The following is a 19,407-nucleotide window of genomic DNA, read 5'->3' as shown; positions in this document are numbered from 1 at the left end:
TGAACCGGCCATGCAGAAGACGAAGTGAATCCTTGCATGCATCTGTATACAGCCTTGAAGGAATGTTTTTCTCACAAAAACACCTGCTGACGGCAAGTGATCAGATCATTATTCTTAGTATTATGATGGAGGAAATATTTAAAATTTGCATGAACTGACATCAGGCTGTTCAGAGTACACAATCTTGTGTCAGGCACAACTTTTCAAATTTCAGTTTATCATAGTTTAGGAATATATGAAGAATTTCACAGGGTGAGACCCCAAACAATCAAAAAGTAAAGCTTTGCTCTCATGAGTTCACCTCATAGCTAAACTATTTTCTTAATATGCACTTGTACTTTTCTGAACATGAAAAACTTTTATTTCTGCCAGAAAGATCAAAATTGTAGTTTCTTGAAATGGTTCATGTCAATGTGACTATGGGATGAGAAAACGCTGATTAAAAACTCACACAACAAACAGAACCATGGAATGACAACAAGAGTTAACCATCTTCTTAGGTTCAAGGAAATAAACTGGGTTGTAGTGCTGTAGCATAGCCTGCTGCTCTGTCTGTAGACAATAGCCACAATGAACCTTACTGGTTCAACAACAGAAAGTATCAAAGTATTGGGAAACACCAAAATGTGTAATGGGAATGGACATAGGGAAATTATCCAATATCAGAAGACCCCTATGAGCAATGATCCCCTACAGTGAGACTTGACAAGTCTGCTGTTACACAGGCTGCACCAAGACCACAAGGGCATGGGTGGTCATCAAGAAGGTGGAGACCTATGAGCTAGATTTAGACAGGGTCCCTGTTCTTGCATGCAGGAGTAGACTGAAACAGGATTACACTGGTTCCCAAATATGGGAACAGGTTGAAATAGGATTAAAAAGTTAGTCCTAGTGGATAAAATTTAACAACCACAGAACTAATCTGTGGAAGGTTAATTAACAATTTTTGAGAAGTTCTGTAATATTCTGTTCTTGCCTGAGGGCTGAATGATGAGGACATTGACTACAATGTGATTTAGTGGAAAAGACTTTAACAAAGATGGCACAAGTCTAAGCTGACATCCTTAGTTTCACTCTAGGTTCCTGAGACATCGAAGACTTATTTTCATCATGACTACATATACATAATTCTTGTGGCTTTTGTTTGTTTGTTTTTGCCATGGTTTAACCCAGCCAGAAACTAAGCACCATGCAGTCTCTCGCTCACTCCTCCCCACTACCCTGGTGGGATGGGAAGGAGAACAGAACAAGTAAAATTCATGAGTTGAGATAAAAACAGTCTAATAATTGAAATAAAAAATTAAAATATAATAATAATAACTGTAAAGAAAGGGAAGATAACAGAAAGAGAGTGAAATAAAACCCAGGGAAGACAAGTGATGCACAATGCAATTGCTCACCACCTGCTGACTGATGGTCAGCAAGTCCCCCTAGCAGTGACCTGGCCCTCCCAGCCAAATCGTTCGAGTTTATATACTGGTCATGATGTGACATGATACGGAATACTCCTTTCGCCAGTTTGGGTCAGCTGTCTTGGCTGTGTCCCATCCCAGACTCTTGCACTCTTCCAGCCTTCTTGCTGGCACGACATGAGAAGCTGAAAAAACTTTAACTTAGTATAAACACTACTTAGCAACAACTAAAAACATCTGTGTGTTATCAACATCATTCTCATACTAAATCCAAAACACGTTATATCAGCTACCAGGAAGAAAAGTACCTCTATCCCAGCTGAAACCAGGACAGTTTATTTATTTGCTTCTGTATGAAAAACACTTGGTATTTAAATTTATTCTTTATCATTGCTTTTGTCTTGTTCAACATAAAAATATTGGATCACATAAACCTTCTCAAAACTTGGCCCTCATGTTGACAGCTATTTTACAATAGTAATTGATCCCATTTGGGGAAGTATTCATCATGAGTTCAGCAAATGTAAAAAGTGATCCCCACAATAAGCCAACCTCTATGACATCTCCCAGGTTTTATAGGTTTGTGGATAAATTTATGGATTAAAATTTTCTGCTGTTTCAAGTATTTGCTTATTTAAACTTTTTTTTTTTTGTTTAAACTTACATGATAATTATATACAGCATTTCACATGTGTATTAAACACTTCAGTGTTTAAACACTATTCAGAAAAGTGGGGATTATTATACCAGAAGAATCAAATAATCTTTGAGGTACAACATTTAAGTGTTGAAAACCACACAATGAATAGTTATTATGGTTCAGCAGAACTTAAATTGCAGTCTGAGTCTCACTTGATAGACAATTACATGCATATTACTGAGTTACAGTTCTCAGGTTATTTACTCATGGTGCAATGTTGGTAAGTGCAAAACATTAGAATGAGCATCTACACAAGTTACATGGGACAAAGGATCTTCTGTGAAGTGTATCGCCCTTTCTGGTCCAGTAATATGAACATGTAATATCCCATCTCTTAAAAATATGACTTGAAATATAGCTTGAATATATAATGAATTATTCTATGTATGTAAAGTTTGCTATTTTTAAGGTCTCATTAAAATATACATTAAAATTTCAAAACGCACCCACTTTTTAATTGCATCAGTACCATCTCTGGGGTTTCTCTGAGACAGCCATTGTTGTTGTTTTCTAGAATGTTTTGACCCACATTAAAACTTGTTTATAGATTTGCCAGAAGCAAAATAAAAAAACATTTTCAGTTGCTCTTCCACCATACCCTTTAAACCAAGATAGCATAGCTTTCCTGCTATCCTGCACAGGTATATCCTGCCATTACGGTAGCTGGAGGTAGGTGAGTAAGAGTAACAAGACTGCTTCAATAAGTCATGAGTTATGTTTGTACAAATAAATGATTGCTGCACTTGAGTGTTATTGACTGAAGGCTGATGGTAAAGTTAAAACAGAATAATCACTAATTCAGTTTTTAATTTCCTTTCTTAGTGTACCACTGGTCCAAAGAAAACTTAGTCATGAAGAAAATTTAGATAAATGTGTCATTTTTAAAGCCGAAGTGCATTTTTCACAAATGAGTTCACTAAAACAGCATAAGTATTTATTTATCTTTTTAAATACAAATATTCATGACATAATTAATGTTGTCTGGATTTCAGATTGAGGTGAAAAATTAATTCATTCTGGGTAATCATAGTTCTGCAAATATGTAGTTAAATCTCTCAGTGTTGCTAAACAATATAAGTATAAAATAAAGAGGATCTGTTTTGAGTAGAGGCAAGGGAAACAAAAGGAAAAACAGCCCGATTGTCACATTAATTCAATATACAATAAAGGTATATGTCAAGCCTCTCTAAAAGCGCTCCTTATTACCTGGTCTCCTCCTTGGATGTTTTCTACCGGGTAGTCATTGTTTAGAAAGCCCCTGCAGGGCTTCTATGCTTCTCAAAAGGATGTGCAATAGAGTATGTCACCCAAAATAATTATCTGCAACCCCTATCTTGCCTTAGACTACACGTCAATATGCACTCACTTGGTACTCAGAGACTGCATCTAATTTAGACCTGAAGGCAGACATACGTGAGTAATACTTACAGCAACAAAACATGATTGAAGATACAGTGAAAATAATTTGTTAGTTAAAAAGGGCATCAGCTGAAGAACTACAGTGCCATTTGTACTCTTGGTACTGTAATCTTTTTCCTTTTTATTAGCATCCAAGAATGAAATTGCATGATATGTTAAAGGAAGCAACAGAAGACACCAGAAGTACTAGTCTTGCAGCATTTAATTTGCTTTCTCAAGGTGCCTGGGTGTTGGTCTGGCTCTTATTCTGGGGCAAATTAAAACATATTCTGAGGTTAAAGGAATTATTCTGATTTAAAAATGTGCATGAAAGAGGAAAAAAAAATAGATCATATAATTATAAAATATAAGGCTTTGAGCTATAAACCAAGCAAAGCAATGGGACATTATGATGTGGAAGTTGATGCGATAGCTATACCAGAATTTTAGATGGAAGCTGTGGCATATATTTGTCAACTGCACAAGGTAAACAGGAATATATAACATAAAGTTACAGAACATTAAATGCCTTTTACGTGGTATTTGGCTTCACAGAATTCATGTGTGCTGGAATGGATAAAGAAGTTAAAATAGCATCGCTGTGACCCTTGTGAAAAACTACAAAGGCAGGAGAAAATATCAGGTGAAGAACTGTATTCTCCATCATGTACCCCAAAGTCTCATTCTTGCTGCAGCTTGCTCAACCTACAGCTACAGTGAGGGTTTTTCACCATTTGCTTTGGAGCAAGCAGGTCTCTAGTTGCCTTCTTACTAGAGAGGGGTGAAATCACTCTTGCTAAAGTTCATGGACAGGCTTGGTATTTCCTCAGAAGAATTCCTCTTCACCCTGTCTTTGTGCCTCATGTGGGAAGGAGGCCGAATATGGGCAAATGTCTAACTTGTAGATGTGTTTAAACTTTGGAGGTGATACAGCAGAGAGGATTATGTGGGTGTGTTCCCACAACTGGGAAGATGTAGTTTTGTCCTAGATCAACTTGAACATGTTCTTGGCTCCAACTTGAAGAAATTCACAAAATAACCATTGTGAAGCAGACTCCTGTGCCCAATACTGACCTGTCCCTGGCCTGTGAGCAGGAAAACAAGCTATTTCCATGAAGATTATAATATCCCTTCAAGAAACTACTTCACAATAATACCAGTAAACTTCTTAAGTATGTTTTGTGTGTTGTTTTTTTTGGTTTTTTTTGTTTTTTTTTCTTTTACAGTATCTTCCCCACAGCTTTTCAGAACACGGTGCTCTTCATGGAACAGAAAACTTGGAAATAATCACACAGCTCATGAAATCCACTTCCCTGAAGTTACAATATCCACAGCATAGCCATTGCAAATCATTGGCCACCAAACACATTAGTAAGAGCTTGAGAGTTGTTCAAAGAGACCAGCAGGCCAATTATGATGACCCACAGGAAGACTGAGGGCACTCCCAGTGCTTTAAATTTGTACTTCTGAGGAATTGGTCAAACAAAACGTCTTTTACGTACCTATGGAGCCTAAGACTTTGGGACTCCAACTCAGAAGAAACATTGACAGAATCTTCAGTGAATTGTGCAGCATTATATACAGCTATAGGAGTTTACAGGTTCAATTTTTAATTTCAGTTACAAATATGTGAACATTTTCTGACTTGCAGGTAAAGTTCCTGTAGAGGATATCATAATTTTGAATGGCAGGAATCCATAGAAGACAAGAGTTAACATAAATGGTCAGTTTGTCAAAATCATGAAAGAACTAATGTAGATTAATAATGAGGTCTAAATGAAATTATTCCTTCTTTTGTGAGGTACTGAGTACTAGGCTGCATAGTACTATCAGACCTATACTATAGGATAATGTTTTCCAAACATTCTTTTGTTCAAACAGCTTTCCACAACTGACTATCATCCAGGTCACATTATATAACTCCTATATTCTAATTCCATTTAAAAGAAAATTCAGGTACTATAATGAAGTTTATTTGTACATCTGTAAAAGCCTTATCTTGTCCCTTTTCCATACCTTGACTGTTGATACAAAATTATGAGTTCTGTTTATTTCAGTAATTTTTCATTGAGTAATGAGTCTACATGTTACCTTCTTTCATTCAAATGCACAGTTTTCACATAAGTTTTTCTTCTGGGTCATAATGCCAAGGAAATTCTATGATATCCTCATTATTCTGAGGTGACTGTTAATGTCTACTGATATTAAAAGGAATTTATGGAAACAGTTTGTCTAATGAGAAGTACCACTGTCAAACAATACCAATGATAACTGTATTTCATATACAAAAAGAGTAAATTAAGTTTGGAATGGCTAAAAAAGATTTTGCTTTGCTTATTCTTTATATTCATTGATACATCAGGAATTGAGGCATGAAATATGCCATCACAAGACTTTGCAGAAAAATCTAAGTATTTTAGGATTATACAGTTGAAATTCAGTATTGAGTAAACTGTCTGTTATTATTAAAGGATTTGAACAATTCAAGCAATTATTGATCTCTTAATTTCTTTTATAACAACTTCACTTACCTTCTATACAAAGCACAAAAGTACTCTGAGAGGAGCAAGGACATCTCATTCTACAAAGCACTTGGCATATTATAGATGCCACAAGAAATAGTAAAACAGACTAGCAACAGTAGTCACAGTAATAACAGATCTATTGCCTTAGGAAAACACAGTTTAAAAAAATCTGGTCAGACCAGTGTGCAAGGAGCTGTAAATAATGCACTGATGGCATTACATGGCCTATTGCTCGGAGAACACTGCTCCAGGAAACATCTTCTAATGATGCCATCCCACAGACTGACTTTGCTGCCTTGCATTTATCACTTGAGTCCTTTTATTTCACTCATATATTTGACTTTTCCTTAAAAAGTTGCAAAGTAATCTCCCCTAAAATGTAATTGGATTTCTTTAATCTGTTTTTCTTTTGAACCCAAAATACAGGGGTTATAAAACTTAAAATTACTGCTGAGGAATTGTGACAAAACAACAACCCATCTAACACAAATGCCCCAATTTTTGTAAATAATCAGAAAAAATATATTTTCACAGTTTAAGAAATTGAAAATGAATAAGCCGTATCCATTCTTTATGACTTGTTGAAACCAAACCAGTAGCTACACTTCGCCTTTTCCTGACATAGCCATTACACACATGGGCTTGGATATGCGCAATATCATTCAGAGGCTTAGTGAAAGATCTCTGGCTACTACCAAACATCTTGTTGTTCTGTCTATCATTACTATGTATATGACAGATGGGGTTAGTACTGTGCCCCACATGTTTTTATCATTCACAGCCTCCATATGTAATTGCAAATAGCTTTCAGAGATAATACTTGCAATAAGAAACAATGAAATCTTACATAAACATTCATGACAAAACGTTAGAAAACAAATATATTACACTTTTTTTAAAATTTGGAGTTTAGATGAACAGTCGACAACATTGTGTGAGAATAACTACAACATAGATTCATTTAGAGAAGTTTTAAAGTTTTTAAGAATAAAAGTTCCAAAGTTTTAAATAATAAACTTCTGTAAATGCATAACATCATTGCAGTTCGATTCGGTACAATTTCAAGGACTGACAAAACTCTTGCTTTTACTTCAGTATAAAACCTGGCACTCCACTGGGCTGGATAATATTTTAGATTCATTAAATGCAAGATAATCACATCTATTAGACAGTTCTTCTTATATCACATCAATTTTACTAACTAGAATCTAAGAGAAAATGCTTAAATTTTCCTCACATGAGTAATCATATTCATGACAATGAGATGACATAGAGAAGTACAAATAAGTCAGAAGTGATGTATTTAATAAGTCAGCAGTTTATAGCACTAAATATCTTGTAAAACCTAGGTAACATCTAATACTTTGAAAATTCTGCCAGATCCAACTTCATGGAAATACATTTAGATGTAACAATGGCAAAACAAACATACTAGTCCCCAAGGCACCCTGAGCAGATGATATTTCAAATAGAAAAGAAGGAGAAAACAATATTCCAATGATATGAACAAGTCCTTACCTAGTGGCTGCCCTGCGATGATCCTGGCATTCTCTCCTGCCACTGCAGCCCTTGCATGCCTCTCGCTCATGTACTGTACAAATGCATAACCTTTGTGCACTGAGCAGCCAACTATTTTCCCATACTTTGCAAAGATCGCCTCGATATCACCTTTTTTGACAATGGCTGTGTTCAGATTGCCGATGAAGACTCTGGAGTTGATGGATTTTGGGTCATTCTTATTGGTGACGTTGCTGGTCTGTGTTTTGCCGGTCATGGTTGGATCACTTGTCTTTAACCTTAAATAAAGAATGAAGAGAATTATGTTTCAAATCATACAGTTACCCCTGATTCTGGATGTTTTTTTCCATCAATAATTTACTTTTCATTTTTCACTTATAGTGGATCTAAATTACAGAAGAGTTACACCTTTTAAAAACTATTATCAATAAAACCAAAACAGCAAATTTAAAATACTGCTCATAAGTAAAACTAAACAGTTTATATATATATATATATATATATATATATATATATATATAAAATATACCAATACATCTCTTAATACAATGCTGTGATAGTGGAGCTTTACTGTAATCATATGTGGATTTGCACTTAGAAATTCATTATTGACTTTTTAAGCACCTAGCCATCTAGGAACTGCAAAACAAGGGAATGAATCATTATCTTATGTCAAAGAACTGAACATTCAAGGCCATATAGAGAACAAACTAAAAATGAAAGACAACTCTGCTTTTGTTTGGTGTCAGCCAGAGCACATTTCTCACCAGTTAAATATCATTGACCACTGTGAGGATTGCAGAGGAGGTAACATACAGTTCTTTACTGCAATCAATATGTTTCTATCAGAACAACTTTCCCTATTAATTCAGTATAAAAAAGAAAAGAGGAAGGACAAGGGAAGCATAGGTGGCTTATGTTTCTGGAATGTAAAAGTATGAAAACAAACTTTCTTAATTATAGGAACACAGATTTGCTTGCTGCTTTGCTCTTTCCTCGGTCACAAGTCTAAATGCATCCTAGCATATCTCAAATGGAAATACCTACATTATTCCTGGAAAAGTTTGGTCAAGAGAAATAAAAAAAAAAAAAAAAGAAAACCCAACACTTTTTGTGTTCATCTAGCCTCACACTTCTGAAGTGTTCCTGATTTTCTTAATTTGTACACAAATTCCACCTGCCAGCAGGTCCCTCCATTTACATCCATTTGCTTAGATGGAGGAAAAATGAAAAAAGTTGTCCTGTCTTTCTGCTGGGTTTTATTTAGCTATATTTTCTTTAGCTATATTAGACAACAGAAATGTCGCATATATAGATATAATGGATATATAATAAGTAGTGAAATCTTATTTTGTAACAAGGAGGTCATTTAGACAGTAGTCAAATATAGGCCATGTCCTACAGCTAAGAATTATGTTACTATTTTTCAACCTATTCATACTTTTGATCATATCACAGTAATAGCTCAGACAAGAAAAGAATCCAGTTAAATGCTGCTCACAGTTAAAGCTCAGTTAATTTCTCGGGATGAAAAGGAATAATGACCTCTATTCTGGACACCTAAATCTTGATACTAACTAGCAAAAGTTCCATATTTTAAATCAATAGCTACTATATATTAAGCTAGACTGACAAAAAAAGAAACCATTGTTACTGAACTCTGCACAGTTCCTAGTGAACAAAACGGTGATGACCGCAGCCATCAGCACTTTGACCATCTCCATCACATAGGATCCAAATCCCATCCTTCAGGTAAGAATGTGCAATGGAGATGTGTGGGCAGTCCTCCCAAGTCCTAGTAAACAGTCTGCTTTATTATATGAACACATGCAGTGGAGGTATCAGTCAAATAGCTGTCACTTGCTTAACGATATGACAGCTTACTTCATATTACAGCATTTAGAGAAAAAACTGTAGAAAACAAGAAAAAATGTTTTTTCTGTAACCTTATTAATTCTAAATACTTTCTGGAAATACAAGATACTATATACATGCACAAATTTCATAATGGAAAACCATGAAAACTACCTTGATGAAAAGCCTCTGAACTTTATCATACAATAGACTCAATACTGTATATTTCTAGATTGCTGTGCAGATCATGCATGTTGAAGTCATGTTTATATATAGTTAATTTGAATATTGAGAACAGTCATAATAGTGTGTTTGGTACCATAATAGTTTGAAGGCAAACCATCTACAAAACATAAATACAATGCACATTGAACTCCATGCTGGAATAGATTGCTGATATTATCTGAGAACTAGCAAGTTTAAACCCATCTTAGATATACCTGTATTTATACAGCAGTCAAAATGACAATAGCATAACCACGTTAGCTTAAAGAGCCCTAATGACCCAAACTGAAGAGGTAACATGTCAGAATAGCCAGTCATAAAGTTAAAAGTTGATGCAGTCTAGTAGCTGGTGAATGGGGAAACACTGGTATCCCCTGTGATGCCAAGATGCACAACACTTCAGTGTGTAAATTCCACTTCTGTTGGGAAAGTTAACATGGACAATACTGTGTTCACTTTTGTGAAGATTCAGAAAAAAGCGCTGTATCTGTCCGTATATAATTCTTAGCATCTTGTTAATGTTGTCTGTGTACGTTTATCAGCTGCGTAGCTGAACTGGTTTTACTACACTCACAGAGGTAGTGTCTCACAAGTAATACCACTGGTCTAGAAAGCAGTAGACTTGACTGATAGAGCTGTCTCTTCCACTAGCCTACTGTATGACTCTCAGTAAGACACTTTTTTGTGTCTCTGTTTCTACTTCTTAGACTTCAGACTTGAATTTTTTTGACTAAGAGATGTCTCTCAATCTATTTTTATATAACTTCTAACAGAATCATGTGACTTCAGCTGGTATGTTTTGGCACAACCGATACACTGATAATAAAAATGACAAGGGGACAAAATCTACAGAAAATCTTCTGCCAGACAAGACTTTCATGAAAATTGTACACAATGACAGTCTTCAGTTATTACCATCAGAACTATTTTCAAAACACTAGAGTACTACAGTCTGTATTTCTTTCATTGTTTAGCCATTTAACATGGGATTTAGTGAACTAGTCTGTTTTTTATTTCATAGAAATCTTAATTTTATTTTTTTCCAGTTTTACAATCCACTAAATTAAATAGGCTTTGACTAGGAATTGAATATTTATCTCTTGTAGTTGTTCTCTGCAATGCAAATTTACAATATTTTTATAACACAAAGAAAAGTAGTTGTCTGATGGGTTCTCTCATATTCAAATGAGCAGTCAGGAAAACATGCTGCAGAAATTCAAAGTGTGAAAATAATATTAACATGTGAATAATTGAGATTTGATTGCCTCACCCATTGACGTACAACAGTATTGTGACCGTTTCGTAAAAATTAAAGATACGTGGGATCTTCATTATAATGAGAAAGAACTTCTGGTACGTTTTACACCTCACTTACTATATGCATCTCTGAATACTGCATTATACCTAGCTTCTCAGCTATCAGTAAAATCACAAACATTGTAACTCATACAACCACAGAAATAAATGAAGAAGTGAGAGAAACATATCTGAAATAATCTTATTTCTTTGCAGCCTTTAATAAGGTATCTTGTTAATTTCCTATTATTGCAGTGATGCTTTCTGGTAATAAATATCCTCTATATGCCAAATATGTCTCTTAAATACTTTATGAATAACATCTAGATGTCAATATACTTCATCCTATTTATTTATTCGCCGCACCTTATTATATGCTACATCATTTTATGTAGAAGTTGATTTAATTATTTTACCCAGAATTAACTAGTTTAAGTCTTGGTGTACTTGAATCTAAAAGTTATAAATTAGACCATTTCCATTACTACATAGATCTCTGATTCAAAGAGTAAAGTTTACAAATCTGTATTAAACATTAAAATTTCTAACACATTAAACAGGAATGAAAATACCAATTACTAAAATGAGATTCCCATTGTCCAGCACACACATGGGACAAGTCTAAACCAGTCAATTTGAAGGGGGACAGATTTTAAGCCCTGGCTTCCTTCATTTTTCCAACATTTTCTGATGAAGGTCAGTTAAGGACCATCATGACAAAGCATTGCTTTGTGGCTGTGAAACTCATCTTTAGACCCTAAGATGAACATTTGAACCCACATCTCCCACTCATATAAGTTCCTCCTATGGTTCAGAATACTGAAAACAAAGATCCTTTTTTACAGTTGTGCTGTGTCCCAGGGCAGGGAAGAGCACAGGACTTGAAGCAAAGGAAAAAGGAACAAGTTGTCAAATTCTACATCCCAGTAACTCCCAGGCATTCCTACTGGGGGTACTGAAGGGTCTATGATAGTCTTATTGGAACTCTGCTCCCTCTGCTGCTTACACATTTTACCAATGACTGTTCACAGCAAAACGCAAAATGCGTCTTTGAAGAGACAACATTTTGGTCAAACTGCAAAACAATTTGGGACAGATGGAGATTTGACCTAGCTGTTTGAAGGGATTTTGAGAGCAATCCACTTCAGCATCTTCCTAGTTGTACAACAGTTTCTCGTCTTAAAAGACTGATGGGAACTCACGAGCCCAGGTAAATTTCTACTGAATAATGAAAATTTGTTTCAGAAATTTTCCTATGCTGAATAGACCAATGAGGCAAACCTGAACAAATCTGGTAGAATTAAATTCTCAGATAAATTTCTTTAAAAGAGGTTAGAAAAGATTTACACTGATTTTTGTTTGTTTGTTTTTTGGTTTGGTTTTTTTTTTGTAAAATCTATATCCAGTTTCACTTTTAAAAAATTTGCCTCAACAAGTTTAGCAGTACTTTGATTTTTTTTTTTTTTTTTTTTTTTTTTTTTCTTTTGTAAATAAACCATTTGCTTCTTCTAAGCAAATAGAAAAAAATTATATAACTTTTCAATGAAGTAAATATTACTTTCAGTGACTTTTGGAAAAATTAAAGTCTACTGAGGAAAAAATGAAACAAACAAACAAAAAAGAAAACCTTTAAAGAAAACTTAAGCACTTTCTGAAAATAGTTAGAACCATAGTGCTTACACTGTGAGAGATTTAATATCAAACTTTTATGTACTTATTATATTTACAAAGAAAGTATTAGGAAAAATGAAATAAACTTTAATTCCCCCGAAAAAAATTTCAGTTTGAGATCATGTGTAGAGCTAAACCAGGAAATAACAAGCACTCTTTATCAGGTTTGTGTGATAGCAAAAGACTAATTCTGTGGAGAAAGATTTTTAAATATGAGAAGTTCCATCCTTCACATTTTATTCTAAACACCACTAAATTCTAAATCTTGATTTTTTACTATTTACAATAATAAAGTTTTCACAGTAGATGCATAGACACATTTGATAATTGGAAATACTTCCAGGGCAGAGAAAGACCTAAACAGACATGTGGCTGGACAGTGATATGTCTCCACAATGAAATGCACAATAAAAAGTTCAGCCTGTAAAAAAAATATTTGCTAGGATGTTTTGGGATCAAACTGAACATGGGCGTTCTGACAAATATCAAATATGTTCTGGAAGGTCAAAATATAGGATTGTGACACATGGTCGGTCTCTGACCCAAAACAAATGGTACTCTCAGCATTTCCAAGCAATTTCTCTCTGCCCTTCTGTTATCCAGCCACAGCTAATAGGTAAACTTGTGTAGTTATCAAGATTTAATTATTGCTTTAACAGCTGAGCTTTTTTGTGACATAGGAACTTTAAGGTTTAGGAATCAGTAAATATTAAAATGTTCAAGAAGAAAAAAAAATTAAGTCCATAATATATTTTCTCTCCTTTTGAATTACTTTTTAGCAACAGTGACAACATTGATACTTTTGCACTGTTGCAGATGAATTTAAGATTTTTAAACAGTGGAAGTGTCCTTCTGTGGGTGAAATGTCCTACAACACAGATTTATCTTGAGGTGATACTAATATTTCATGGAGAAAATTCAATATTCATGCTAATTCCTTTAATAAGCAGTCATTAAAAACTATTTTATCTCAGTTAAATCAGTACTTGACAAACCTCTATAAAATTTTACGTACCTGTTGTAAGTAAGAATATCAGATATTTCATGGTGGGGAGGAGGGATAGAAGGAGGGAAGAGAGACAAGAGAAAACTATCAGATAAAATATATTTTGCCTTGGAGCATCCTTTCTTCTTTATATTTTAAATTCATTTTTAATGAATTACCATATCTAGGTCACACAAATAAAGAAAAAGTTATTCATAAGATGGTTAGCTAAATTCAAATCAAAACATTCTGGTGTTTTCCAGTCCTCATTAAAGTCAAAGAATGTGCTTTTCCTCTCTCTCCCCAAGATATTCTGACTTTTTTTTTTTTTTTTAAATTTTATTTTTTTTATGGTTTAGCTTTAAGTTTTCCTTTCAATTATTTTTAAGAAGGGATTGACACATCGTGTCTATAACACAGACAACATTCCCTTCAAGCTGGAATTTCTAGAGCCATATAAATGACAAAATGCATCAATACTTGCTATGCCACATCTTGTAGAAACAAAGGAATAAAAAATAAAACGATGTAGCAGATCACACTTCTGTTGTCACTCTTCTCAAAGAGATAGATACTCTCTCTTTAGGGAGGGGGAATAAAATATAATTAAAAAAATAAAATAACTACATATTTATGATACCATCCAGACAAATATAATAAATCGCTTTTAGGAATACATTCTTTTGGGTTAGTTGTTTAAACATTTGAAAGACTAAGAGGGAGATGTGCACTCTGTCTCAGGAGCAGCACCACTTCCAAGGAGGGAGAGGAAAGAGGAGAAGGTCTGAGGTCTGTGCAGGTGGACAGAAGTTACATCTTCTTGTTACCTTGCACTAGCTCATGGTGCTGGTACCTTCTCCCACCCATATGGGCAGAAGAAAACACAATCTGTCAGCAGAATTATAGGGATTTTTCCTCCCATTCACATACTCTTTGTTCTCAGGATATAGAAAATAAATCTACATAATCATGTAAAGAAATACAATTCTGTAATATAATTTTTTTGAGGAGCACTCAGATATGTGAGAGATGTGTATATACCCCATCATAGTTACCTCCTGTCAAATACAAGGATTTATCTACTTATCAACTGCAAAATCAAACTATAATCCTGTTGGCTAAGAAAATAAGTATGATAGCACACACCAGTATATCTATGTAAATAATACAGTGAATTCAGGGGAAAAGTATTAAAACCAAATCTAAAAAAAAAACCACAAACCATTAGATTTATTTGGGATTCTAAGCAAATTGATATTTAAAATAGGGTAAAGATGTTACATTACCTGTCTAATCGCATAAAGAAATATGCCTTTCCAAGGAATACTTGAGAGAACTGGACATTGAGGTCAATTAGCAAATTCCAGAATGGGACCTTTGGTGTTATCCCTCAGGTAATGCCTCAGCTTTTAAAATATCACCAGGAAAGAGAATACAGTCAGGATATTTTGACATTAATGAAAGTCAGACAAATAAAGGGTTAACTTTTATACTACTCTTTAACATATCTTGTGATCTATGCATTGGATATGTCTATCCAGAAAACTAATAATGAAATTTTTTCATCTTGGGATGTGCTGACTTTACATGCTGTTAGTTAGGCTTTTGGAGACAGAACTGAACGTGATTTTTTTTTTTTTTTTTTTTTTTTAAGAAAAAGGCAAACAAAAGTTGGTGACTTTTCCCTTCACTTCCAATATTTTGACCAGATCTATTTGTAGCCCGCTATCTCCTCTCCTCTGAGTCATCATTTATCATTTATACAGCAAGTTATTTTAATCTTCCCTCATCAGTCATTTCTGCTGGCTTCTTAATAATTTTTAATGCAATTCTGACTTTCTCCAGTTTCTGTGGCCTAATTCTGTTTTCAATATTCAGTTTTAGGTATAGTGACAGTAAGTGATGCACGACTGCCGTCTTCCTCTTCACTTGGTGACTTGGTGATACTATGGACTGCCTAAAACCAATCTTAGCTAAATTTGCTGTCATATAGCATGCAAGCTAATCACATGTTCACTAAGATTGTTTGGTCTCATTTCGCAGTGTTTCTTCCTCTGTGTTTTTGTTTTCTTTTCAGCTTCATATCACTGTGAGGATTAAATGAACCTTGGCAAGTAAGACAGTCACCTACTATAGTTTTTATATTTCTAACATTATTAATAGACTTCACCGGTTTTCTCTGCTCTCAGAGGAGTTTTCAGTCCCAAAATAGATCGAAATTTTAATCAGTGGATTGTTTTAATGCTTTAGAATTTAAAGACATTATTTCAAACTAGGTCTAATAAGGATACCCATGGCATGGTTAGATATCTCCCCTACAACACCATTGTCATTACAAACCTTCTCCATTATGTACTAAGCTGTTTTTCAGGACATGTGACATTAAACATAACTGGGCCAATATAAATTAATTTTTAAAATTATTCTTAGGGCAAGAAGATTCTTTTGTCAAATTTGTCACTTTTTTTTAAAGTAGCAACTGATCTTTACTTATTCTGGAATTGCTATAAATGATTCATGGATGGACTATTTCAGCCAATTTTATTCTACTGAAGCTTTTGAGAAAACTTTCAGTAACATTATTTTTACTAGAATTTTACTCCTTTATGTTTCCTCTATTATTTTATAAGAGGTTGAAATTGGGTTTGTGGAATGTCACAGTCTAGGCTGCTGAATACCAAACAAGAATTCAAGAGCTTCCAAACTGTAATCCTAGCTCTGGTACAGACTTGATAAGAAGCCTTATGCAAGCCACTTAATATCTCCACCTTGTCCTCTTCCTTCAGAAACTGGCAATATTACTGATGATGTTTCAGCTCAGTGGGTTGTTGCATGCATGAAATGAAAGAACACAAAACACCACAAAAATGCTGTGGCACTAGGAACTTTAATAGAAAATACAGTTTAATTGAAAACATGGAACTTTGTTTTGAGGATTAGTGATATCTTTGTTTTTCCTGTCCATACCACTTATACTTGCATATTTCTAAGTATTTTAATGCATTTTATGTTCATGGATATTTTTTATATTTTTTCTCCCATATTAGTTGATCAAAGTAATTATTTGTTCTTTCATAATGGAGAGAGGTATTTAACTACTTAACTTTCATAATAAGAGGCAAAATAAAATCACAATTACTGTTGTATTTACTCTATAAAGTCCCTCTCAGAAGTCTGTTTTGGGAATTTATGCCAGATGACCCTTTTATGTATCTGATTTAGAGGCAGAAAAGCTAGTACTGACAACCCAGAATTCTCATACCTGACTCTAGTTTTGCCAGTAACTTTCCCAAAATTATGCAGTAAATCAATGGCATGTTGTGCTTTTGTTTTATCCATCCCATTCTTTTATCCATTTATTCAGCCTGGCTAGATTTTTGTGTCAGTCACGTATAAACTGTGTCTTTAAAACACAAGCACATCTGTGACATGTGGTAGACTACCACAACCCTGCAGAGCCTTGGTTTTATTCCTTAGCCTATACAGTACATCCTGAGTCAGAAACTCAAGATAATATATTAACATTCACCACAAAGCACCTGAATGACTTTCTTGTCTATCTAGAATGTTGAGTCTGTCTTTACACACGCTGAACTTCATGTGCATCATGTGCATCAATCAAAGTTTATAACAAAGGTAGTCAAGAAGCAAGACATACTCTCTCTCATCACTGAGGTTAAGCAACAAGACACCTGAAATTCCTTTCCTTGATAAACTTCAGAGTACATTGCGTTCACAATGTGGCAATGGAATCTTCTGCATGGGATTATGAAAATTCTCATCATCTATATATACAGCACACAGGCATCTGAATAAGAAAAACTGAAAGAAGATCTGAATATATATCTAATTATGATGTTGGTAGAATCTTAAAGTTAGTCTTGTATTTGGATCTGACTTCATCTCCTTTTTCCACTGCAGTCATGCAACTATGAGCAAAATCCTTACAAATTAGATCCATAGACTCTCCTGGGCTTCTACCGTTTCATAAACACAAATTCAGAGCTATCTGTAGAACTCTTCCTCTATCATCTAATTCTGAAGGTATCTGGAGTTTAATTGCACGCTGGTTTCTGACACTGAAGCTCACAAATAGTCTAATGTTCTGCAGAAATCTTTTTAATTTTTTTCAAGACTGAGTGGCTTGATATATATAGCGTGTTTAAATCTGCAAAAATTCATTCATTGATCTGTCTTACCCACAGAGACTATTTCAGTAATTTTCCTCTGTCATGACCATTGAGGACACAAAACCTATTTGTGCTGCCTTTCCCTGTGTCTTAACTGATAGTTCAACATTTAGACTTTTGCTGGAACAATGGAAAGCTTCCTTCAATTCTTTGTTACTGAAAATTATAATGTTCATTCTTGGTCTCCTGAGTGTGTGCCTTGGCTCTCTTAGTAGTCACTGTAGCATGGTTGCTTCAGGGTCTCACCCTTACATATCCCTTCCTAGACTATCTTCAAATGTTTGACATTTACTTCGTAGTTAAATCTATGTGAGTTTTCATACCAAAGCCTTACCATACAGTTACTTTTTAATAAAAAAAAAAAAAAAAAAATAATCTAGATGTTTGCTTTTCATTTCTGTGCTGATACATGGGAATTAAATGAAATTTAGCATATTAACATTTCATTGTTACTGAGAGACTACAGTGCAGTTCCTACACTTTGCCTCATACCAAATAATAAATCTGCTTGATAGTTAAGAAATGTGTTAAAATCCATGTGTTCAAATACTGTATCATTGAGAACTTTATTTTTTCTCCTTAAAATGCATTATATATATATATATATAAAATGCAGTTTATATATATATGTATATATAATGCATATATATATATGTTGTTATATATATATAAATGTTGTTATATATATATATGCAGTGTTATATATATATATATATATAATGCATATACATATAATGCAGTTTTATCTATTCCCTTTTTACCATTTTGTGAAAAGCCAAACAAAAATTAGATGAGAAATATTTTCCAATATTTCTTAATCTTTATAGTCTCAGCAGTAAGTATTCGCTGCAGCAAGTAGATACATTTGAGATTTTAGTTTAGTTTGGGATACTACTAATTCTTAGTGAAGCTGTGATTTTGCTCTAGCAGACATCTGATGCCCAAACACAATAATAATCATCCCTATTCAGACAACTGTTTTATTTATTTAATGTTCTTTTAGAGACTGATTTAAGCAAACATAATGAAATAACACTATGCCAAAGACATTTTCTTAAAAATATTATCTGAACATTAATCAACTACATCAATAGAGATTTTGTGATGCAAACCATACAAAACTTGTTGTCAATGTACCTTTTCTAGCAGTGTTATTTGAGCAAATGGTGATTTTCCAAGACAGCACCTAATAATTTAATGTCAGTGGGTAGTTCTGCCTCTGGGGTCCAAATCTGTATACACCTGAATGTTCTAGAATTTGGTGCTGGCTGCATATTCCTGGTTTTGATTAACCCTTTGCAAGGGGAGAGCTCAGAAAAAAAATCAGTTTATATTCAGTCTAAAGTGTCATTCTCTATTCTTATACTGACTTGTTGTATCATAAATGTCATATTTTCATTACCTTATTCCTTGATGACCTGTCTCATATATTTACTGCTTCTTCCCATGTCTACCTTACTCTGTCAAATCCATTCACACCATTTCTTTCTTGAGTCCACTTTTTTTCTTCCATTCCACTGAGTCCTTCCTACAAAAGTTTGTCACACTGTTTTTTGGTTTTGCTACCTATGGGCTGGTCCAGTGACTGGCTAGTATATTTGTATCACACCCCCCCCACCCCCCACCCCTTTTT

The 19,407-nt window shown here is 34.3% G+C and overlaps 1 protein-coding gene across 6 annotated transcripts in view; it reads right to left on the bottom strand.

Annotated features, from left to right (window-relative positions):
- The window catches only part of RALYL (RALY RNA binding protein like), a 396,410-nt gene that overhangs the window by 197,603 nt on the left and 179,400 nt on the right, over window positions 1-19,407 (bottom strand). For 4 of the 6 annotated variants that reach the window (XM_026842123.1, XM_026842125.1, XM_026842126.1 and 1 more), the window contains exon 2: window positions 7,554-7,832. In XM_026842123.1, the coding sequence (XP_026697924.1) occupies window positions 7,554-7,809 (256 nt within the window). In that variant the 5' untranslated portion in view covers window positions 7,810-7,832. Of the gene's footprint in view, window positions 1-7,553; window positions 7,833-19,407 lie in introns of those variants that run through there. The other 2 variants (XM_026842124.1, XM_026842129.1) reach the window with 2 other exon arrangements.

The sequence above is a fragment of the Athene cunicularia genome (genome assembly GCF_003259725.1).
Source record: "Athene cunicularia isolate RWA chromosome 2 unlocalized genomic scaffold, athCun1 chr2_part1, whole genome shotgun sequence".
Lineage (NCBI taxonomy): Eukaryota > Metazoa > Chordata > Aves > Strigiformes > Strigidae > Athene > Athene cunicularia.
The sequence above is the reverse complement of the archived record's forward strand: the minus strand, read 5'-3'. Positions and strand labels throughout refer to the sequence as shown.